The sequence below is a fragment of the Anabrus simplex genome, chromosome 3, assembly GCF_040414725.1.
Source record: "Anabrus simplex isolate iqAnaSimp1 chromosome 3, ASM4041472v1, whole genome shotgun sequence".
Lineage (NCBI taxonomy): Eukaryota > Metazoa > Arthropoda > Insecta > Orthoptera > Tettigoniidae > Anabrus > Anabrus simplex.
Window position 1 is genome coordinate 504,500,041 of NC_090267.1, and position 25,846 is coordinate 504,525,886.

Sequence of the window (25,846 nt, forward strand, 5' to 3'; positions counted from 1 at the left end):
TATACTTCCTCTAAACCAAAAAGCTAATTCCCCTCAAACATTCATACCAAATTTTACTATTTTTATAACTTTTCACAAAACAAAAATAGTGAAAGGTTTGAAATATGTCTTATAAATCTAACTACAGTAGGTCAATTCTTGAAGAAATAATTTGTTTCTAATGGAAGTTGGTTGTGAACTGGACTAGTTTAGCCTTCTGGTAATGATTTTAAATCCTTAGATAATTTCAGAATTTAAAAAAAAGATAACTTCATCACAATTATCCATGTCATACATGAGTTTAAAAGTTTCACAGATCCATGCAAAATTCCCAACTTTATCTGGTACATAAAATTAAGTAAGAAAAATTGGAAATGGGTAGTTAACACAACAGGATACAAAATATTCTTCACCAAAGTCTAGTGTATTATTTCTTTTCTAAAACAAAAAGAAAATAACTTAAATATGAAGACAGACGTGCCAATCGTGGCTAATCTGGAATGTTATCAAACACATGCAAACATCTGACTGATGTTTCCTGTCAATACTGTGGTTTCTCAGAAGTCTACTGCTTCCAAAATATAGAAGCTGAGTCCAACAGAATATAAAAATATGATAATCTCACATATAAAACAAATGTATTTTACAAACATTGAGAATTTGATCCAGAAATTATAAAATGAGAAATAGCTGCTTGGAAAGACCATATGTGATTATGTACAAGTAATAAAATAAACACTAATAATTAACATACCTAATCTTACAAATATTTACAGGAAACAGACATTAAAATTTTGTTCTTTTTAATCTATTACATTCTTTGATACAAAATATTGCAGAGACTGAAGTAATTTTCTCTTGAATGCAACTGAGATGTACTTTCAGAATCTGTTATCAAACTAGACTGATTAGAAAATTTGAGTAGATAGATTTTGGCAAATGTTACACTGTTGAAATACAGGACATCAACGGCATGAAAAATAAAATCAACTTTTTTTTAGTTCTCCTACAGGGACATATTGTGGTTAAACCTGCTCTTTACACTATGACTACTTATAACAGGCTATACAACCTCGCTGATCTCCCTCCTTTGGGCCCAAACCTCGCCACATCAATATTCAGATAAACAAATGATTTCCTGATGTATTGTTTGATATCGTATTCTCCACATATTAAAATTAAGTTGTGATAGAAAACAGAACATACAGAGGTTGACCAATTATTGGATACATCCTTATAGTTTTGTCCTTAATGGTGGCAACTAATAATTGTGGTGCATGTGTGTTAAACTAGTTATTTTAATTCCATCACCTGTAGATTGTTGCAAACAGTTAACGAGACCATAATGTACAGTAAAGCCTGGTACCTTTTCACCCCCCAAAAAGAAAACTGAAGTGTGTTCGGACACACAAAAAATTTAAATTTTGTGCAGCTAGACTAGAAACCTACTTTAGAAAACACTATAAATGCTAAGCAATATCTTTAGCCATTGTATATTTTTTATATCATATACAGCATACACAAATTATTTCACATTTCTTCTTTCATCGAAACATCACATCCTGTAACAGTAGTACGGTTCTTGAGATTAATTTAATTCTAAACCACTTGCGAAAGTGCAATCTGAAGAGGACAAGATGTTTTTCAGAAGTTCTACATACATTTTCATAAGATCAGCTAAAAAATTGGCAAGGTACATTAAGAGAAATTAAATGCCTTGCCTTATTTTTCATGCAAACTTTACTAAGGACTTAAGAACACAATTTAGGACTAGATTGATGTACATTTAGCACAACCTAATTCATACACACTATTCTCCCAATAGCAGTCTCTTCACACATTTCCTTCAAAGGAGCTGATTTCTTTGAACAATAAAAGAAGTGGTATTAAGGTACTCTTGGAAATTCTTATAAAACAATCAAGGGTTTCTATATAAAACTATAATGGTGCCAAGACTTATTAAAAAAATGCCAGTAGCTCAAATTCATACAGAGAGAAATCTTTCAAATCTAAATTACAGTTGGTAATATAGGAAATAATTAGTACAGTGGTCATAAAAATTCTTAGGAAAAATATTTCTGTAACTGGCAATTAGGAGAATATCTACAATTTGGTAATAAAAAATAAACTAGCAGAAAGTTACTGAATGAACAAGGAACCATGATATTAATGATGTATTAGGCCAAACTACAAACTAAATGCTAAGGACAATGTAGCTTTTCTTTCCTCCTCTCATCACAGGTTTAGTATTTTGGGTCGGGTTAGTATTCTCCTTGATACTTACCAAAGAAATTCTTTGTGCAAATAAGAAAATATTACATACACTTCCTCAAGGATACGTGTTTAGCCCAATAAACATAATATTCTAAAATTAACACTGGAGTTTAAAAAAAACTGGATGCTTCACACTCAAAGAAACGATAGAGTTTCATACATTTATAAACACTAACAGTAAACAAGTTTGCTTTCTTCCTTAAAAGTAGAACTATCAACAAGGCAGTTGTTTTTATCTCCCTCCACTCACATAGGCCACCATAAAGTTCAATGTTTGAAAATGGATCCTTAAAATTTGTAGCAGCAATGTTTCTGCTATTCAACACTTTTACTATAGACCATTTTTATTTTTTTATCCGAACTGAGAAACCTTTCAGATTTGCCCCCACAAATCCATACCACTGTTACTTGAACAGATTCATCAACAAAGTGCCATAATCATGTAACATACTCTTTTCTACAGTAATGAGTGTGTATCATTTTTCATGTTTTGCGCAGTCAAAAATATGAATACAAAACCAGATTTGATTGCCAAAATCTATCATGGAGAAGGAAAGATAACTTCCATTTCCATGAAATTTTTTACAATTAGAAAAAAGCATAAAAATAGCAATTGTACAGAATAATTTCTTTATACACCGAATGGGAAACTCTTGTTAACAGCCAACCACGACATGTAAAGCATATGTTCCAGAGCTTTCATGGTAATCTCATGAAAAATTAAGATTAAAATTTTCTGTTACAGTATGTACATTAAATAGCTGAAGTTTTAAATTGCTACAGAAAAAAAAAACCAGTTTCTTCAAAAAGCACATCCCATAAAAAAATACACAAACAAATATTTATATTAACTGATAAATATTGTAAAAACCTCCAATTCTAAAGCTGAAAAAGTCTTTAAATATTTCAGTGCAAGTGTTTTAGTTTTTAAATACATTAAGTTCACAATGACATGTTCAGCTTCTTATACAATAAGCTTACATCAAAAAGTGTGTTTTACAAAAAGGAAATATAGCTATCAAATGTGTGTATCAGAAGTAATTTTTGTTGTCCTTGGCATTAGTTAAGGACTTACAACTTTTCATGAAAAGATTACTTTAAAAAAGGAATTATGATCTTAAATGCAGATCAACATGACAACTGGGTTCAGAAATGCAGACTTGTTACACACAGTTACAGTAAGATGTAACATGTGAACTTGCACTGGTCAAGACAGAAGTTGAAGCATATGTCAACAAATAGGACCCATCCGAGGAGTAAGCAGCGAAACATTATTCCACCTATAAAAATACAAATAGGATTAACAGACCAAAAGTAATTTTATTATCATAATTTAATTGGAACTGTCTGTAGGAAGAGAGAACATTACTGACAAATATAGCATACAGAGAACTTAAATCAACAGGCCCAATTATAGATGATTCAATGAAACAATATATACAACAAATGCACTTTAAATAACTGAAATTAATTTCCTAAAATAATTACCAAGTTTAAACTAAATCTAGAGACATTTATATACACACATTTACAACACCTTAAATTAAAATTAATCTCCTTAAATAACTGCCACGATTAAACTAAATCCAGAGACATCTACATTCACATACTTATATATTTTACAGAGAGGACCTCAGATTCTTGAAGTCATTAGGGCATGCCTAATTTTAGAGGGGAGTGAGTGAAAAAGGTCCCCTGATTCACCCACCTCATTCAGTGACTTTCGTGCCCTCAGCAGCCATGAGTTTGCCTGAACCACAGTTCTCACTTTAGGCAGATGGAAAGTATACCTTTGCCTAGTATTGCAGCAAGGAACATGCAATGAAATCAATTCCAACAATATTCAGCAATCCACTCTATTTGTTAGACACTTATAAAGAAAGAGGGCATTGGCACATCTGCAGCGTGGGTGCAATGTCCTCAACCCATAGTCTCGCAAAAAGACTCTTGATCAAAGAGAAATACCCAAACCTTTGCAGCTGATCCATTTCACGAACCTACATGGAACGACATTAGACTCCAGACTACACTTAGAGGACCAACTGAACAACTGGCTCACACACGGTAACTTGCACCCTCTTTGTCAGCTTGATAGTGAAATATAGTGGTCACAATACCTATGTGTCTTTAATAATACTGTGACTAGTTTAAAACTATGGGTAAAATCTAGCACGAATATGCACGAGCATATTGCACTAGTTGTGTAACAGCAGCAGAAATGCATCTCATGGTGAGGAAAGAAAAGACAGACAGAGCACACCTCAGCTAAAGTATTCTGCATGCAAGGCTATACACTAAAAAGCAAGTATCGCTGCCTTATTCTTTTTTTTAATTGGCTCATCACTGCTACCAACTTGACTGGTTGCATACTGAAATCACACGACAACCATAAACAAACTAACCTCAACATTAAGTATCAATAATGGAGGTTCTTTACCAAAGTAAATGATCAAAATATATATATTTTCATAAATAAGGCATTTTCAAGCTCAGTGAGGAATTAAGGAAATAAACACACACTCTCACCCTCACTCAATTTAATGTTATATATATTTCTGCTTCGTATTCTTCGGTGTTTGCCTCGTGTAAATAATTCACCTCCCTTCTTGAAATTTGTTATTTACTTGTCAGACTGAAGTGAAACTACTCGGTAATAACATACACAAGCAAATATTACATGTACTTAGACCATAAGTCAATAAGAATACACAAACGCTAAGTCTGCAAACCATACCAAATTCGTGACAAGACAAGGTTAGGTTGATAACTAAATTTCCTTCCATTTCAACTGAACAAATCTTCATAGAAGAGGTAATTTTGCTTTCGTTTTCGGAGAGCTCTTGCAGATTTTTCTTGGTTCTTATACATCCTAGGTGAATTCGATACACACAAAATGGACTGAATAAGATCGTATTAATGAAATGCTGTGTTCGTCATTTAACACAAACTACATTATTAAATGAATTATTCAAACATGCCACAATCCTATTTACCTGGTTACCCAAACAGATTTACAATCCCACAGCATTTTCACAATACGACAGTGGCAATATGTAAAACTTGCAAGTCACTAAAAAAATCATGACTACATAGTGCCAACATAGATCAACAGTAACTGTAAGATTACTTATTGGCATCCCTAAACTGTATGGTTAGCAACAATGAATCAAACCCAATGGTTAGAAAATAACTTTCAGTATTAACAGGGGAGAAAGAGTAAGGTTGTATCCTTAGTGTATACGCTTACACGGCAGGGAGTATAACAACAGTCAGAGTAATTTTACTGTTTATCAGCTGTGTAGGTTAAGATACTGTAGGCTTATTGGCTTGGCAAAATTACGGGATCCAAAGTCAAAGGAGTCTCATTTCCCACACTCTTTTCTTCAAGTTTTCCTTCTCACTTTCATAGTCTGCAGTATCTTCCTTTATAAATGGTGATGACCACATGGTTTTGCATCTTATTACAACAATCACGTTGCCATATGACTGAACAATATTCCATGTAAGTGATATTCAGTTTTGATAGACTTGCCACTAAAAATCGAAATTCAAGAATATCTGTTATAGTCAATATGGTGAAAATGTACCAAATATTGATGACTGAGCTGTAGCTTCTATAACTACTGTTATGTACAGGTTAATCAACTGATATTTTCAGAAATATTTGTAAGTTTAAAAAAAAAATTTTAATATCCATTATGGAAACACAAAATATATGAAAAATCCAAACCCTTCCAGTAATTTGACCGGGTCAGGAATGGGAGGAATGAAGCCCCCATCTAGCGGTGATAGAAATTGTGCTGGCTGCTGAAACCTGTCACACTCCTCTAGGGGCAATGATTAATGACTAGGGCCCAGATTATTTAAAAATGCATATGCGCATATGCAAATGCACATTTTGAACGTTAGTGTATATTTTGAACATTCCAAGCACAACTCACACACACATTCATCATTTGGTTCGTGAAATAATTTGTTGTAAAATGCAGGAATAGACAGAAATCCATCATAGCTTATAGCAAAGAAAAGTAATGTGTATGTAATGTAAATGTAATGTAATGGTATTCTGCACGGCATGTGCGCATTAAAAAAAATATATATATTTTGAACATTAGTGCATATACAGATACATTTTTCTCTCATGTGTGATCAATTATCTAAAATTTCTGAACGAAATGAAAAACCTAATGAACTCTATACTGAAACAGGAATGCCCTGCGAGCATTCGCGTTCATGTATTTCATGAGAAGAACGCACTAACACCCGACTGTATGGATTCAAAACGAGCGCTGAGCACGCAGACATCATGGGGGACAGCATGCAAGCAAGCGCTGCTACAGAGTGCCAGCCAAGGCCAAGTGACGTCACACTGAAAGTTCTATTCGATTCTATGTCATTTCATCATGAACAGAAGGTCAGATCGTTTTTTGGAGAACGTCACAATTGTAGACCTGGACAACAAATGCTACCACCCAAAATTTCATTAAAATCGGCGGAAGGATGGCCGAGATATGAATTTTTTAAGAAGCTCATATTTCCAGTCTCGCCGTCCGATCTTGAGCAATATAAGGGGGTCGCCAGCCTCGAGGAGATCAGAGTGTGTCCGTGTGTCACAGTACTTTGTCATGAACCAGTCATCTCACTGATGTGATACAGTTCGTTACTCTGTCCGACTAAGGACCGGGGTTTGAAAGTACGTAATACGAGTGTTGAAAGCCTTCTCTGTGGACTAACTTCGCGTGTAAGTGAAAGCTTATTCACTGATAATATTGGTCTGTCGAGCCGAGTAACATTATTTCGCTTTGCGAATTGTGTAATTGAAGAGACTGTACAGTAATCACTTGATATTTTGAAACTTAAAGGACTTAGGGCATAAAGACTGTGCTTTAGTTGTTTTCTCTGCAAGAGACTGTTAGGCTATTTCGTAAAATTGTGCCCTAATGGAAGTACAATTCTTTTATGGACAGTGTCAATTTATTTCTTAAAGGACAGTGCCAACCTTCCTTTTAAAGACTGTGTCAATTCACCCCGTGAAAAATCAGTGTCGACATTTTCTTTCATAAGACTGTGCCAACCTTCATTTTCAAAAGACTGTCAATCCATTTCACAGAACTGTGCTAACATTTACTTTCATAAAACTGTGCCGATATTTCCTTTCAAAGACTGTGCTGATTTGTGTAATACGGTACCTTTATTTTTTTTCAAGGGACTATGTTAATACCCCTCATAAAGGACTGTGCCTACATTTATCGCCGAAAAGTTGTATTAAATTACGTCTAAAAATGTGGCTCAGTGTAAAATTTATCTCTGAGAAACTACGCGATTTTTTTTTGTTAAGACTGAGTCGTAACAGAACTTGGTTCTTTTTCACGAGACTGTGTTATAAACTATTTCTTTTCTGTCTTCACAGAAACTCATTTCTACGTGTGTCTGTGCTAGAACATTGCATGTACTCATTACAAACAGTGCAGAGACTGTCCGAAGGACTTACCATCGTATCTCAGAAAGTTCCAGATTATTTTCATTGCCTATCACTTCAAGTTCGATAGTGACTATTGCACGAACAATATTAATCATTCTCACAGAACTGTGATTTTGATTTCATCTCTTTTTTCAAATGTGCGACCAACACCATTTATAGTGGAACTTATTTGGCCAGTAAACAGTGTCCTGCCATAATTTGCAGTGCAGTGCAGTAGAGAAGTGTCGTATCAGATTCTATTGACATTCTGTGCGAAAGTTTTACATTTCTCTGCTCCTTTCATGGGACTTAGTGGAATACAAAACTCAACAACTATTCCACGCTGCACTATCATCAGACGACTGCCCCAGGTTCGAGTCTCCTTCAACATCAAGGGCTAACAACCGCCATGGGACGGTGCTGACAACGTGGGACACCGTCGACAACGACGCCTCCTCCACATCTTCGAGGACATTCAAACCATTCGTCTGTAAAAGGCGATATAATTTCCACGCATTTTTTAAAAATAAACTGCAAGTTCCACTTTAAAAATGAACTCATTTCACTACCCTTCTCTCGTACCCTCTAAAGCACGAACCGTACACGCCATGCTCTCCACAAAGCTGAAGTATGGGCGTTCCTGTTTCAATACGTTATACATATTTTAGCAACACGAGAAGGCTTTCCTGATCAGCTAAAGTGCTTTCAGTGTCGCAATACAAGCAGCTAGGCAGATAATGATCCTTTTCACACCAGCTATTTCCTTCTTTCTCACTTCCTCCCTACAGTAGCCTCGCAAGGTTTGCTTAAGCAAGTGCATTCATCTTTTAACTTGTGCTTCAACTATTGCAGGGTTTAACCAAATTATACTGTAAAAGTGCTTAAAGATGAGAGCTCTAGGTCTTCTAAATTAAACTGTGGATATCAGGCAATAGTGACTATACAAGCGGCAGTGATGTAGTGTACTGTCAAGTGTGTGAAAATAATGTGAAATGCAATAAAAAATTTCAAACTGAACAGCATTCGAAAACAACTTCACATCTCAGATCAAAAGAACAGAGTAAGAATATGCAACACTACTTTTAACCGACGTGGAAACATGGCGTGAAGTTAATTTTTCACTGATATTTGTAAAACTTTTGTATGAAATTGAATAACCCACATCTACGCTCGTTTCTTGAAAAGCATTATGCTAATCAAAGGATATCAGATGAATCTACCCTTAGGAATAATTAATTCCTTTCCCCGCACACTTCCGTCATGGATTCGATATGATCTGACATAGGAGGGAACTGTGTCTGGATATCGGTAGATGAAACAACCAACAACCGATTCGTGTGGTTGATACATTGCGAACTTCAAAGTGGATAAATTATGTCCAGAAGAACCCGGTAAACCTCATTCACTTTCGAGGCAAGTGCTAGAAAAACACAACCACGCTACAGCTGCAAGATTTGTTAAGAATTCCCTGAGACTTCTGTGGCCTAGTGAATGGAGACTGATTCTTACAAAGAGCGCCTTTTAGTCACAGATTCAGCTTCGTGTATGATGAAAGCTGGTCAGTCTCTTCGATTATTTTATCAATGTCACGTTTGGCCCATGGATTGCATCATATTGCAGAAAAGATACATACCCTATTTCCATCTGTCAACAGTCCGGCTCAGTAGCTAAATGGTTAGCATGCTGGCCTTTAGTCCAGAGGGTCCTGGGTTCGATTTCCGGCTGGGTTGGGGGTTTTAACCTTAATTGGTTAATTCCAATGGCTCGAGACCTGGGCGTGTGTCGACTTCAGCAATACAATTCATCACAGACGTGGGGTCACTTATACGGCGTCAACTCGAAAGACCTGCTCCAGGCCTCTCCGGAGGCCACATGCCACCATTATTATCTGTCAACACAGCAATTTCAAGTGGGAAAAACTGTTCTTAAAAGCACTGGGTTGTGCACAGTTGTATAAAACTCATCTGCATCAGGTTTCTCTTCCGCTGGAACCTGTTCTCACAATATCCGCAATATCGTTCTACCAGGAGAACTTTAATCAAGTGAAAGATGTACTTAAAAGTATTAATGATAACCATGCTGCATGTATTCATGAAACAAAGTGAGCATTTGAATCTGAAACTGTATTATAAAGATATCGGTTTCGTCCATGTGCATTATTCGTCACTTTCGAAGGCAATTAAGGGCCTAGAAACTCGCGGTGCATCCCTACAAGAATCCCTTCAGTTAATTCAAAACACCTTTATTTCTTTAAATGGTGTCCCTGGTGAAACTGGAGGAAAAGTTAAAAGGTAACTCAGTGCGGTGTTGGACTCAAACCCAGGACTGAAGAAGATTCAATCCATAAGCAAATACATAAGTGGAATCAGGCAGTCGGTCCCAGTGTACATGTATTGCCCAGTTATGTCCGTCGACGTAGAACAATTATTTTCAGCGTATAAATTAATTCTCTCTGACAACAGAAAGTCATTGATCCCTGAAAACATTGAAAAAACTCTTGATAACCTACTGCCATGCATCATTTTTCAAGGAATGAAACATGTTTACCAATTTAACACCAAGTTAAAATTAAATAATGCGTTTGGTAAGTATTTTGTTTTATTTTTAGTGCATATGTGCAATGTATATTTTTGGAGTTTTTAGTGCATATGAATTTGGGCCCTATTAATGACTGACAGATGAAATTAAATGATATTTAAGAGCATTTCTGGAATGAAAGTGACAGGAAAAACCAGAGTACCTGGAGAAAAACCTGTTCCGCCTCCACTTTGTCCAGCACAAATCTCAAGTGGAGTGACTGGGATTTGAGCCACAGAACCCAGAGGTGAGAGGCCACCACACTGCTGCCTGAGCCATAGAGGCTTTACACAAAACACGACAAATCAGAAATAATATTTTTTCACAATTTTTAAACTAGTATACGTTTTAGATACAGTTAATTGTAAAAGGGGAAACTTGACAATTCCTAGTTTGGTACCCGGAATATATGTATGTCCAAAACAAATTAAAGAAATAAAAAAATTGAGAAGTGGGTGCTGAAACATCTACAAATATTTATATTATTATATAAAAGAAGTCCATAAAGTTTTTCATTAACCCATTAATGCCCAAATTTTCCTTATAATTTTATTTATTTTATGCCTTTGTATATGGCGAAGTTAGGGCTCACACTTAACTCTTACACTTAACCATGACATACAATACGTAGTAAAATGATTGGGAAAAATAACATTGTTAACAGTCTCTAGAAACTACCTAAATTAATGGAGTAATATTTTATCATCAGCGTCCCACTCCAGTTGCCCGGGTGTGGTTTAATAATATTATAACATAACCGGTAAAATTGTTATTTTTTAATGATTAATATTATCTATCTACATCATCTATCAATAGCTCTAAATCATACTTGCACTACAAAGCTTTTTACTAACATTCATACAAGCTGATCATGGATTTAAGAGGAAATCTGAACAAGAAAGTTTAAATGAGACTACTGAAGTGCTATTACGTAAACTGACAGGGAGAGTGTTCCATAGCCTTGCCCCAGACACTTGGAAAGAGTGGCTGTATACAGGAGAGTGATTAGGCATAGAATGTCAAGGATAATTTAATAAAAACCACCTATTCAATACTTTCCATGTTTAATGTGGTTTGGGTCTACATGAATTTATGTAGACTTATTAGGTCAGGCACATGTTTCACCCATTATTTCGGGCATCTTCAGGCTGTAGACAACCTTTAGGTCAAGGTTTGGGACCTTTTAACCAATTTATACAAACCAATATACCGTATATAATATATACAAACATTAATGATCTCTTAAGACTAACATGCCAGGATAATTTTAAAAATGTGAACTAAACATAACTGTGGGTAACATAAGTTAATTAAAACTTGTCAGTCCTATTCTATCTAATTTGAAAATATGTCCAAAACTAAAATGGATCTTCTTTCTCTATCATGTCTTAGACAGAATAGGAACGACAAGTTTTAATGTGTTAAAACACCATTAACTTATGTTACCCACAGTTATGTTTAGTACACATTTTTTAAATTATTATCCTGGCATGTTAGTCTTAAGAGATCATTAATGTTTGTATATATTGTATATACTGGTCTGTATATATTGGTTAAAAGGTCCCAAACCTTGACCTAGAGGTTGTCTACAGGCTGAAGATGCCCAAAATAATGGGTGAAACATGTACCTGACCTAATAAGTCTACATAAATTCATGTAGATAATAACCACATTAAACGTGGAAAGTATTGAATAGGTGGTTTCTATTAAATTATCCTTGAAATTCTATGCCTAACGTCATCTTCAATAGGGAACAATGATGAGACTTGTTACTTGTAATTTGGTAGCAACCAGGCAAAATACCATTTAAATAGGTACTTCAACCTTAAGGTCAAGATTTGTAAACTAACGAAAGACATGGCCTTTTTAGAACAGTGTCTAGAACTAAAATTGATCCCAACGTTTTTGAAGCCTACACAGTGAAAAACCTTAACTAACCAAAGTTTGAATAGAGTTCAAAAAAAGGTCAATGATATTTGGTTAAGAAATGAAATTAAAGCGTCATATAAAAATAAGTCACTTTTAAATCTGCAGTTATATAAAGTTCATTTAGTGTTAGCTCAGGCTTTACATCCGTGAGAATGGAACTCTTTCCAACTACAAGTGGACAATAAATTGTTTTGTTGGATAGGAAGCAAGTTACTCTTGACAAGAAACTATCTCAATTAAAAGCATCTCAATCACAGTTTCCTAAACGTAGTTTTAGACACGCAAAGTGGCTCCCTCTCAGGACAATACACCCACAGTAGTTAATTTGACAGACGTTCAGTTCTCTGGCCTAGCAAGAAAAAAGAAACTGATTATCAATACAGTAGCTGAGATCGAGGCTAACATCTCTAAACTAACTTTGAAAAAAAAATAATGATACCAGGTTTTAGGTAAAAAAGAAATTACCAAAATTAGCGGAAGAAATAAACGCAAATTCAAATTTCAACCAGAAAAAATTAATCCAGAACTTAAAAAAGAAAATTGACGACAACAACATTGTCACAAAAGCAGAAAAAGGAGGACCCACAGTTCTCCTAGATCAACACACATACATTCAAAAAAGAGAAGACTTTTTTTATGGACAAAATTTACACAATAGTCAACCAAGATCCAACCATGAGAATTCAGCGAAATCTAAAAACTCTAATAAGAAGTTCTTTCTTTTCAATGAACAGGAACAACAAAAACTTTTTAATATGAACCCTAGTATTCCAACAGCCAGAGCCTTAACCAAGATTCATAAGGACATTCCAATACGCCCTATTATAAATTGTAGAAACAGCCCCACCTACAAAGTATCAAAATTCATTCGCGGCTTCCTAAAAAAAAATTACGTATTCATTAATAAACATCCCTTAAAAAAAATTCAGTTTTTGCAAAATTCTAAACAAGTTTAACCTGCAACCCAATCACTCAATGTGCTCCTATGACGTCGTAAATATGTACCCAAACATTCCAACCAAAGAAACTAAGAATCATCAATGATAATATCAATAAACACAGCGGCCTTATTAAGATGGAAATTGAAGAATTCATGAGCATATTAAATTTTGCCTTAAACAGTAACTATTTCTCTTCCAATGGAAAGTTTTACCAGCAAAAAGGCTTAGCGATGGGCGACCCTTTCTGGCATCTTAGCAGACATTTATATGGACACAATAGAACACACAAAAATTATAACACAAATAAAAGGCTTATGTTTATGGCTCAGATTTGTAGACGATACTTTTGTAATTTTCAACAAAAATGTCACCAATAGTAACGAGATTTTGGAGTCCCTAAACAAAATCGATCCCAACGTTAAGTTTACTAAAGAGGATGAGGTCAAGAATTCTTTAAACGTTTTGGATATAACACATGCGAACATAATACCTTTGATTTTCGAATATTCTGGAAACCTACACACTCTCCCTTAACTATTATGAATTCATCCCTACACCCGAAGTCCCAAAGACAAGCCTCTTTCCATAATTTATACAGCTTTTAAAATTCCTCTTTCTCCCAACAATTTAAAAATTGAACTGAAATACATAAGGAATCTTGCTCAACTCAACGGGTTTAAAATAAATATGGTTAACCGTTTAATAAAATCAAAATTAAATTGTCCACTAATCTTGTCCCAGAAAAACCTTAAAAACCACCAACCTAGCTTCACCACATTTACATAATAACCCAGCCGTCCATCAGATCGCAAATACTTTAAAGAAGCACAATATTAATATAGCCTTCAGGACAGTTAACACAAATCAAAACATTTTTTTAACCACAACAAGGTCAATTACAATAGCAACCATTATTCAAGGTCCGGCGTATATAAACTAACATGTACACAATGTGATTTTTCTTATATCGGTCAAACTGGACGGAGCTTTCACACGAGATATTTGGAACACTATAATGCTCAAAAACACAAGTACTCAGCGATAAGTCAACATGAGAGGAACGGGCCATCACTTTACATGCATAGAGAAAGATCTTACCATCATTAGAAGCATAGGTAAAGGGAAATTAATGAACGAACTGGGAAATCTACACATCTTTCTTGGACCAAACCTGCAATAAAAATAAAAATCTTAAAGATGTCAGTGAAAAAATCCTTTGTATGAATTAACACCTAGATTAATTAATATCATGAATTCAAATCAAAACAAAATCCCTCAAGTTTTTAAATCTGCACACTCGAATGCTTCATCCACCATACCAAAAGTTAAGCCCGCCCATATCGCTTCTAGAAACTCCCCTCCAGCAATAGCACATACGCCCATAGACCAGCCTACCCCCAATCTCCCTCCATGCCTCGCCCCTCCATTACCGCACCAATACAACACCAGGAGTAGAAATGTTGACAAGACAGGCGCTGCCGGAACAGACAGGTTCATCTAGTATGAACTGAACAAGTAAGTCATTTTACATCTATGAGGTGTTAGTTTAATACATTTTGTCACAATGCGTGCTCTAAAATTTTTGATTTAAAATTTCATGTTACTTCATTACAGATAATCTTAAGATCCCTTCCAAAGACCAAGCAACACATCAACGGGAACTATATTCGCACAAGACTGTATCAAGTGTCTGGGATGTTCCTTCTCAATTAAGCAGCAGCCTAAAACTAAGAAACAACTTCATATTGTCAAGGAATTGTCAAGAGTACGTTACACGAGACCCGAAGTCAAGACGCTTACAGTTTCATTCACAACAACGTTCTTGACCAGTCTATTTATAACAATTGGTTTTAAATTTCTACTAGTGTTTGACAATACATTTCAATATTAGTTACGTCAAGAACATGAAAATGAAATATGTGGGTCAAATACGCCCCAGTATCAATATCCTCCTTTCTTAAGACTTATGATAGAGAAGAAGATCCATTTTAGTTTTGAACATATTTTTAAGTTAAATAGAATAGAACTGCCAAGTTAAAACACAGATAATTTAAATTGATACTTTCTATCTTGACCAGCCTACAATTAACAATCAGTTCAAAAATCTCCCACTTGTTGACAACACATCCTGACATCAGTTACAGTACGTCAAGAACATATGATATGATATAGGAGTCAAATGAACCCTCTTTACGCAAGACTTATGATAAAGAAGATCCATTTTAGTTTTTGGACATATTTTCAAATTAGACAGAATAGGACAGACAAGTTTTAATGTGTTAAAACACCATTAACTTATGTTAGCCACAGTTATGTTTAGTTCATATCCTTTAAATTATTATCCTGGCATGTTAGTCTTAAGAGATCATTAATGTTTGTATATATTGTATATATTGGTTAAAAAGTCCCAAACCCTGACCTAAAGGTTGTCTACAGGCTAAAGATGCCCAAAATAATGTATGACACATGTACCTGACCTAATAAGTCTACATAAATTCGTGTAGATGCAAACCACACTAAACGTGGAAAGTATTGAATAGGTGGTTTTTATTAAATTATCTTCGAAATTCTATGCCTAACGGCATCTTCAATACGGAACAATGATGAGAGCTGTTACATGTTAAGAGTGATTAACCGAATCGATCTGGTATTATGTCCATGGATAGATGAGAGGAAGTTAAAATGTGAGGATAGGTATTCAGGTGTAGATTTATTCAGAAGTAAAAAAATTAGTGTCGCAGTACGTAAATTTCTTAGTTCATCGATTTTCAGCTAGGATAGCTTCTCATAATAAGGGGAAATGTGTCCTAAAGTTCAAAGAAAATATAAATCGTATGCAAGAGTTCATTGCCCTTTGAAGCTTCATAGTTTGTTCTACAGTTGCATCGGTTAAGATAAAAATGAGAGTTTGAGTAAGTTTTATTTTCATGCTAAGTGGAAGAATGGATTGTTTCATTTTTAGGGTGTGTGTGTGTGTGTGTGTGTGTGTGTGTGTGTGTGTGTGTGTGTGAGGAGATGCATAAACCTTTCTGCAGATACTTGTTATATGGTCATTCCAGTTTAATGTGTCATTCATGACAACGTCTAGCTTTTTTTTCTTGTGTTTTTTTTACCGACTTCTGAAAAGGAATAGCTTTACCACATAGCATGAGTTTCTTAGTTTCTAAAGATATTTTTATTCAAAAAGGTTTAAAATATTAAAACACATCATCTATTAGGAGAGATTTAGGATAAGTGTCACAGATAAGCAAATACAGTAATACCCATCCTCACACGAGTCTCCAAACTATCGTCTTGCATAACAGCAGTCATATACATAAACTCTCACTTCTTGTGGTACATATCGAAATATTGTATGTAGAGGGTCACACTGCAATTTTGAAAAATAAGTTCTAATGTTTCTTCATGTCCTCACTCATTTTCAAAGGACAGTCAAACAGTTCGATTCTCCCTTACGGCACCTACATGTTGCTCTACATGTGATACAAGATTGTTTTCAAAGAATATCATGCTATTGCATTTACGATTAGGAGGGAGCTATGTACATTATGAATTTATTACATGTATGTTGGGTTAATTAAAGGTGTGTGTCATCTCAGAAATGTACAGTTGCTGGCAAAGCTTAATGTTGTTCTTAAATATTCATTTTCAATTTTATCACTGAGCATGTCCTATGGATCTATTAATTGATGTCTATACATTTTCCAAGTTTCTAAAACGTCCAGTTTTATCCAGTCTGGATGGTTGCCAAATTGTACTTCCTTTTAAAGAATTCAAAACCACCAACACCACCTCAGCCATTCTTTAATTGTCTGAACGGATATATGAAACATTAAGAAAACTCAACAGAAATAAAATAACGTATTCTGTGAATCAAAGACAAGAAATACCATATTATAATAAACAAGGATTACATGACAAGCAAACAAGCAAGCAAGCAAGCAAGCAAGCAAGCCAGCCAGCCAGCCTCAAGTTGCCCAAGCAATTCGGAATACACCCGAGATGGTCTCGCATGTTCCAGCTCGCAGTACTATGCATTAGCCCATTCAGTCATGGTCCATGGTTTATAAAGAGTATGACTGAAGGAGTCTGCAGTACCAGAGTATAATTATTATGTTGTTTTTGTTGTTGTTTGTGTCATCAGTCCATAGACTGGTTTGATGCAGCACTCCATGCCATCCTATCCTGTGCTAACCTTTTCATTTCTATGTAACTACTGCATCCTACATCTGCTCTAATCTGCTTGTCATATTCATACCTTGGTCAACCCCTACCATTCTTACCACCTACACTACCTTCAAAAACCAACTGAACAAGTCCTGGGTGTCTTAAGATGTGTCCTATCATCCTATCTCTTCTTGTCAAATTTAGCCAAATCGATCTCCTCTCCCAATTCGATTCAGTATCTCTTCATTCGTGATTCGATCTATCCATCTCACCTTCAACATTCTTCTGTAACACCACATTTCAAAAGCTTCTATTCTCTTTCTTTCTGAGCTAGTTATCGTCCATGTTTCACTTCCGTACAATGCCACGCTCCACACAAAAGTCTTCAAAACAATCTTTCTAATTCCTATATCAATGAAGCGAGAAAATTTCTTTTAAGAAAGCTCTTCCTTGCTTGTGCTGGTCTGCATTTTATGTCCTCCTCACTTCTGCCACCGTTAGTTATTTTACTACCCAAGTACAGTAACAATATTCATCTACTTCCTTTAATACTTCATTTCCTAATCTAATATTTCCTGCATCACCTGCCTTCATTCGACTGCACTCAATTACTTTTGTTTTAGACTTATTTATTTTCATCTTGTACTCCTTACCCAGAGACTTCGTCCATACCATTCACCAGCTTGAAGAGATCTTCTGCAGTCTCAGATAAAATAATATCATCAGCAAATCTCAAGGTTTTGATTTCCTCTCCTTGGATTGTGATTCTTTTTCCACATTCCTCTTTGATTTCCTGTACAGCTTGTTCTATGTAAAAACTGAAAAGGAGTGGGGACAAACTGCAGCCTTGCCTCACTCCTTTCTGGATTGCTGCTTCTTTTTCAAAGCCCTCGATTCTTATAACTGCAGACTGATTTTTATACAGATTGTAGATAATTCTTCGTTCTCGGTATCTGATCCCAATCACCTTCAGAATAGTAAATAGCTTGGTCCAAACAACATTATCAAATGCCTTTTCTAGATCTATGAATGCCATGCATGTGGGCTTGTCCTTCTTGATTCGATCCTCTAAGATCAGACAAAGTCAGGATTGCTTCACGTGTTCCTACATTTCTTCTGAAGCCAAATTTCTTCTCCTTGGCTACCTTGCACTTTCTATCCACTTGATTCTTTAATCCCCTGTATTCTTTTCTGCCCTCTTCATTTCTAGCATTCTTGTATTTTCGTTGTTCATCAATCAAGTCTAGTATCTCCCGAGTTATCCACTGATTCTTAGCTGATCTTTTCTTCCTTCCTAACATTTCTTCAGCAGCCCTATTGACTTCATTTTTCAAGACTATCCACTCTTCCTCTATTGTGTTTCCTTCAGCCTTTTTATTTAGCCCTTGTGCAACATGTTCTTTGAAACAATCCCTTGCTCTTTTCTTTCAACTTGTCTAGATCCCATCTTTTTGTATTCTTTCCTTTCTTCAATTTCTTCAACTTCAGATGGCATTTCATGACCAACAAGTTGTAGTCAGAGTCCACATCTGCTCCTGGGAAAGTTTTGCAGTCCAACACCTGGTTTCTGAATCTCTGCCTAATCATAATGAAGTCTATTTGATACCTTCCAGTGTCTCGTCCACGTATACAGCCGTCGTTTGTGGTGTTTGAACCAAGTATTGGCAAGGACTAAATTATGATCAGTGAAGAATTCCTCTTTCATTCCTTTGTCCCAATCCAAATTCTCCTACTGTGTTACCTTCTCTTCCTTGGCCTACCACTGCATTCCAGTCTCCCATCACAATTAGATTCACATGATCTTTTACATATTGTATTAAATCTTCTACCTCTTCACATATTCTTTCGATTCCCTCATCATCCACTGAACTAGTAGGCATATAGACCTGCACTATTGTGGTGGGCATTGGTTTGATGTCTATCTTGACAACAATAATTCTTTCACTATACTGGTCATAGTAGCTTACCCGCTGTCCTATTTTCTTATTCATTATTAAACCAACTCCTGCATTTCCCTTGTTTGATTCCGTGTTGATAATTCGGTAGTCACCTGACCAAAAATCCTGTTCTTCCTGCCAACGTACTTCACTTATACCAACTACATCTAACTTTAGTCTATCCATCTCCATTTTCAGATTCTATAACCTACCACAATGATTCTAACTTCTAACATTCCATGCTCCGACTCACAGAATGTCAGTATCCATCTTCATGATGATCGCGCCCTCTCATGTAGTCCCCACCCAGAGATCCGAACGGGGGAATAGTTTACCTCCGGAATATTTTACCCAGGAGGAAGCCATCATCAGTACATCATTCATACAGAGAGAGCTGCATGTCCTCGGGAGTTAGTTACGGCTGTAGTTTCCCGTTGCTTTCAGCCGTGTAGCAGTATCAACATAGCTAAGCCATGTTGAGTATTATTACAAGGCCATATCAGTCAATCATCCAGACTGCTGCCCTTACAACTTCCGCAAGGCTGCTACCCCCCTTTCGATGAACCATTCCTTAGTCTGGTATCTCAACAGATACCCATCCGATATGGTTGCACCTGCGACTCGGCTACCTGCTTCAGTGGGACACGCAAGATGTCACGGCACAAGAGAAATGGAAATCTTCCACCTTTTTGATACTTTTTATTTGCTTTTTAGCAAATTAATTAATTATAAACAGTACATGTTTCGTTCTCACTTCAGAACATCTTCAGCTGTTGTTCAGATTAGGTCAATTGCTAAGTTTCCGAGTACATTATTTTCAGGTACATTGTTCCTATTAAAAACTATCTGAATATAAATTAAATGATGTTAAAACAATGAGGGAGTTAATGGGTTGATGAAATGAGACAGGATGAATACACAGTTAGCCTACTTAAAAAAATGTATCTATTCATTGGAATAGTTGTTAAAAGTTTCAACTCTGTTACACTAAAAATATCTGTCTTCCAGTTAAAAGGTTTTTAAAAAAATAATTGACTTTTTGACATTGTTCTAATTATTGTTTGATTGTTCATTTCTTTCACTCCTTCCAGGTTGGCTGTTATTTATTTTGAGCTTGCTTTTAAAGTGCCCTAAATCGAGTCTAATGCGGAACTATGAAGCTGACTGCCGTTCATTTTTTGAGAAGGGAGCTTCGTCTCAATTTCTGAAACAAAATGAGAAAAATAGGGATTTGTTTTTATAATGAAAAAATGTGCCTTTACATAATAACTTAATGTATAAAATGGTTCCATACCTTACTGTTGTTAAACTCCAATTCTACCGTGACCCTGGAGGGGCTACGTTTGAGTCTTGTATAATAATGGTGTGTGTGTTCCATTGTTTGCTCCTCCTCCTTCCGGGGAGGCAAGGCTGCGGAGAGGGGAGGAGGCGTGTCGCTTACTGTCACGGCTTTGGCTTTAGAAGGGGTGGATGTACAAAATGGCAGAGGCTAGTTTTTTTTCATCCTTTTATTGTCTGTGTTGTTTCTTTTGCCTAAAGTTTCAAGACTTGATATTATCCCTTCAAATATAGCGTTCCTATTGTCAATTATATCATTCAGGTTATTGTCCTGATTACTTTTTGTTGTTGTTGTTGTTCTTTTATGACCACATAGGATCACTTTAGTGAGTCCATCGTTCAGGTCTGTTTGAAGGGAATGTTCGGGCTTTGCGGTCTTCCCAGTACTTCTTGAGACGCTCTGATCTTCGTGCCCTTTCTTCAGTTGAAAATATGCATGTTGTTGGTTTGTTTTTTGTAAGGGTAAAGTGAGGTTTGTATTCTTGAGTTTTGTATTCAATTTTATCTTATTTGTGGTGTCTACTGTTGTAAGGCCTATTTCCTTCAGATCCTCTCTTACTTCTCTGTTGTGGTATTTTTGAGACGAGATTGTGTTGTACTAATTGTTTCAGAAGCCTCGAATCCTGCATCCTCAGGATATGTCCAAAGAATCCCAGTCTCCTCTTACGCATAGTATCTGTAATGGGTTCTAGCTCTTTGTACACGACTTTGTTAGGTATTAACCGCCACTGTCCATCTTTCTGGTATTTTTTGTTGATGCAGGTTCTTCCAATCCTCCTTTCAATTTTCTGAAGTCTGTCAGTCTTTGATTGTTTATTCAGGTGAAAAAGTGTTTCTGCTGCATATGTAGCTTCCGGTTTTATAACTGTGTTGTAGTGTTTTATTTTTGCATTTATTGATAGACATTTCTTTTTGTAGATATCCCATGTTAATTTTTGTGCTTTAGCTAATCTATTTGTTTTTGTTTGGACTGAGATTTTTTCATTTAGGTTATGTGTTATTTTTCTCCAAGATATTTAAATTGAGTTACTATTTTGATTTTATTACCATTTATGGTAATTTCTTTTAGTTGTGTTGGTTTTTGGGGCATAATTTGTGTTTTTACAAATGATATTTTGTGGCCAATTTTATTTGCAATGTTTTGAAGTTCTGATATCTGGGTTTTTGCTTCTGTTATGTCCACTGCTAGTAATGCTAAATCGTTGGCAAAACCCAGGCAATTTGTTTTGATTTTTCAGGCCAATCTTTATTTTGCAGGGACATTTCCTAAACCATTCCCTCATTACCATTTCTAGAGCACAATTAAATAATTGTGGTGAGAGCCCATCTCCCTGCCGTAGTCCAGTTTTAATTTCAAATGTGTCTGATGTTTCACCCCTAAACTTCACTTTTGATTTGGTGTTAGTGAGAGTCAATTTTATCATGTTTATTAATTTGGGGTGTAGTCCAAGGTGTCTTAAAATTTTGAACAGAGATTCCCTATGGATGCAATCATAAGCTTTCTTGAAATCTACAAATGTTATCACCATATCTCTGTTTCTTCTCCTGTTATAGTCCATTATCAACTTAAGACTCATGATCTGATCAGGACAGCTCCTCCAGGGTCTGAAACCTCCTTGATATTCTCCTAGTTCTTTCTCAAGTTGTAAACTTATCCTATTAAGGATGATTATTGAAATTATTTTGTATGTTATGTCAAGCAACGAGGCAACGAGATTCCCCTGAAGTTATTAGGGTCGGTTTTGTCTCCTTTTTTGTGCAGTGGGTGAATGAGGGCTGTTGTCCAGTGTTCTGGTAGCTCTTCTTTAATCCAGATAGAGAAGTTGTTGATGTAGGGCAACTTTTGCGATGTTCCTGCATATTTGCAGATTTCCGCAAAGGTCTGATCTTCTCCTGGCGCTTTGTAGTTTTTTAATTTATTCAGGGCTTGGTAGACTTCCTTTATTGTGGGGGGATTGATGTTCTCTGGTGGTGCTTTTATCAGGGTGTTGGTGCCCAAATGAAGGAGTTCTGTAGGTTCCTCACAATTTAAAAGCTTGTTGAAATATTTAGCCAGAATTTCTGCATTGTCTTTATTGTTATGAGCCAGCTTACCATTTTCATCCTTTATCAGTAGGGTCGGGGGTTCATATTTTTGGAGCTGCTTTCTGAAGGTTTTGTAGTAGTCCCTTGATTGAGTTTTATTGAACTGTTCTTCAATTAACTGCAGTGTGTCCTCATGATGTTGTCTTTTTATTCTTAAGACTTGGGTAGTTTCTTTTCTCTGTTTTACTAGATTTTGATAGGATATTTCTGTTTTTGGGCGTAATGTAATAGCCATGCCTGATGTCTTTTCTCCACTGTTTCATCACATTCACTGTTCCACCATTGGTGTTTTTTACGTGGTTTAATTGGAGCCAGGTCTTCTGCAATTTGTTTAAGGTTGTGTTCTAAGCCTTCAAGTTTATCTGTGATTTTTATTTTTTCAGTTGCTTTCTGGTAATTTTTGTTGTTGATTAGCTGCGTAGGATTTATTTTTCTTTTAGTTTTAAGGGCTTGCTTTTGCCGTCTCCTCTGGGGAGTGAGTTGAATTTTAATTTTAACTACGTAGTGATCTGAACCTCTGTCTATTCCTTGGAGGACTTTGACGTTATAGATATTTGTATTTGTCCATGCATATGTGATCCAGTTGACATTCTCCTTTAGTGTAGTCAGGGTGTTTCCATGTTTTGAGTTTCCGAGGCTTCCTCTTAAAACATGTAGATTTTGAGATTAAGTTTTGGTTTCTACACAGGTCAACTAGTCTCTCTCCATTTTTATTTGTTTTCTTGTGTGCTGGCCATTTTCCAATGATGTCATGGTATTTTCTTTCTCTGCATAGTTGGGCGTTGAAGTCGCCTATTAATAATTTTACATGGTGTTTGGGGATGTTATCTATAGTCTGGTCCAATAGGTCCCAAAATTCTTCTGTTTCCTCATGGTCTTTTGAGGAGTTGTTTTTATCATTAGTGGGAGCATGGGCATTTATTATAGTATAGATTTTATTAGATGCCTTTAAGGTGAGCGTTGAGAGTCATGGAGACTGATTTGAATTCTTGAACTGAGTTTATTATTTTAAGGCTGACCAAAAATCCTGTTCCAAATTGTGGGACAATCTTCATCACTCTCTTCCCAGCTATACCTTTATAAAGTCTGTACCCTTGAGATTCCAAGGCATCCTGGTCAGTGTTTCTAATTTCCTGTAATCCCATGATAAGAATTTTGTGTTGGTCCATTACGTCGGCGATCACTTTTAGTTTACCGGTTTGCATGAGTGAGTTTATATTGTGTGTAGCGAATTATGTTATCTGCTTTGGTTCATTCTTAATTTTGTCTCGTTCGTGTACGAAGTACTGGGGTATTTCCGTGCCTCCGACTTCACGGTATCTTTTAGGTGGCAACCCACCGTATTCAAATGCTTCCTTCTCTGAACTCTTGGTTCAGCCGGTGGAGTATTCCTTAAAATGGTTGACAGTCAAGGTGTCACCTGTGTGGGACTAGGTCCCGAATTACAACTCTGGATGTGATCCAGTGAGGTGATAATGAGGCCGCTCCTCTGGAGTATAGACGCCTTGTGCAGCCGCCCCTAACTTGGAGAACAGACGCTGCATAATGGATTCCAGTGGCATTTCCTCCAATGTGGGGAACATCACCCCACCTAAAGCGGCTCATTTGCCCGAAGCCGTTGGCCCCTTTAGGGAGTCAGGTTATTTCCCGCCGCCCGACACTCGGCGTTGTCAGTTTTACAGCTGGGTGCCAGACCAGCAAACCCTCCTCTAAAAGAAAAAGAACGTTCCATAAATTTTTTAGACAAATATAACACGGATAAAAGGAAGAGTTTGTCTTCAAGATACACAGAAAACCCACTTTTACTCCCATTAAAATAAAGAACTACTCATTGCATCCGGAATCACAAAAAAGGTTAGCTTACTACAGTTACATATATACAGCAACCCCTTACACACATGGAACGAGAAAATTGACTGCTCTTTATTCATAAACAAGCCCAATACAATGGATTTTAACTAAAATATTGGTCGCAGTTGATTTAACAACTTTCAATGATATTCATTAAGGGTCCCTTGTTTACTGTTTGAAGAACTTCCATATCTTGTTCAATGTCGGTAAATTTGTGATTAGTGTCGTGCATATGTATACCCATGGTGGAAAACTTATTGTGTCTCATCGCGTTGACGTGTTCCGAATATCTAATCATAAAGTTGCGTCTTGTTTGACCTATGTAGGAGCTGCTGCATTCATTGCATTTTAGTCTATATATTCCAGATTTTGGAGTAGATACTGGGGGTATTGATTGATGCAGAGTTGTGTAAAATTTCGGAGGTTCTATTGTTAGTTTTGAATAAAATTCTTACATTGTGTTTTCAGAAAAGGTTGGTGATTTTGTGGATGTCATTATTATAAGTGAAGGTGGTTGAGATAGGAGTTTTTTCTTTTTCTTTTATGAGTTTGGTTTTAGGCCGGTACCTATATTTGTTTATTATTTGTTCTATATACTGCCTGTTGTACCCATTGAACTTGGCAACTGCCCTTATGGTATTAAGTTCGTTATTAAGATCTTTCTTTGCCATGGGTATGGCGAAGGCTCGATATACCATGCTATTGTATGATGTACGTTTGTGCATTATGGGATGTATGGAATCTTTGTGTATAGTGTTAGCAGTTTGTGTAGGTTTCCTGTATATTTTGTAAGACAGGCCAGATGTATTTCTAATAATGGTTATATCTAGAAAATTGATTGCTTTATTGGTTTCTGACTCTAGTGTGAATTTAATGTATGGGTCAATACTATTCAAGTCTTGAAGAGTGGATTCCGCGTTCTTGATTGATTCATCCATAATGACGAATGTGTCGTCCAACATATCTATACCCACATGAGAATATTTGGAAAGTTGTTATTATTGATTTTTGTATGTTCTAAGTTATCTAAATAAATATTAGCCAAAATTCCTGATGAAGGTGATCCCATCACCAGTCCATTCTGTTGATATATAATTTTGTCGAAAACAAAGAAGTTGTTGATGACGAGGTTTAGAAGCTGAATGAAATCTTGTATTTCTAATTTGCTAAGAGAACTATGTTTACATAGATTATTTTCAATGATTTTTGGAAGTTTAGAAATTGGTATGCTCGGGTACATATTTTCTATATCAAAGGAGCGGAGGGAGTGGTTAGGTTGCAGGTTTAATACCTTTAATTTCTCAATC

At 36.0% G+C, this 25,846-nt stretch overlaps 1 protein-coding gene across 1 annotated transcript in view; it reads right to left on the minus strand.

Annotated features, from left to right (window-relative positions):
• Positions 1–1,669: 1,669 nt before the first annotated feature.
• The window catches only part of CycA (cyclin A), a 214,866-nt gene continuing 190,689 nt past the window's right edge, over positions 1,670–25,846 (minus strand). Inside the window, exon 7 of the mRNA XM_067143668.2 lies at positions 1,670–3,533. Within this exon, the coding sequence (XP_066999769.1) occupies positions 3,485–3,533 (49 nt within the window). The 3' untranslated portion in view covers positions 1,670–3,484. The remainder of the gene's footprint in view (positions 3,534–25,846) is intronic.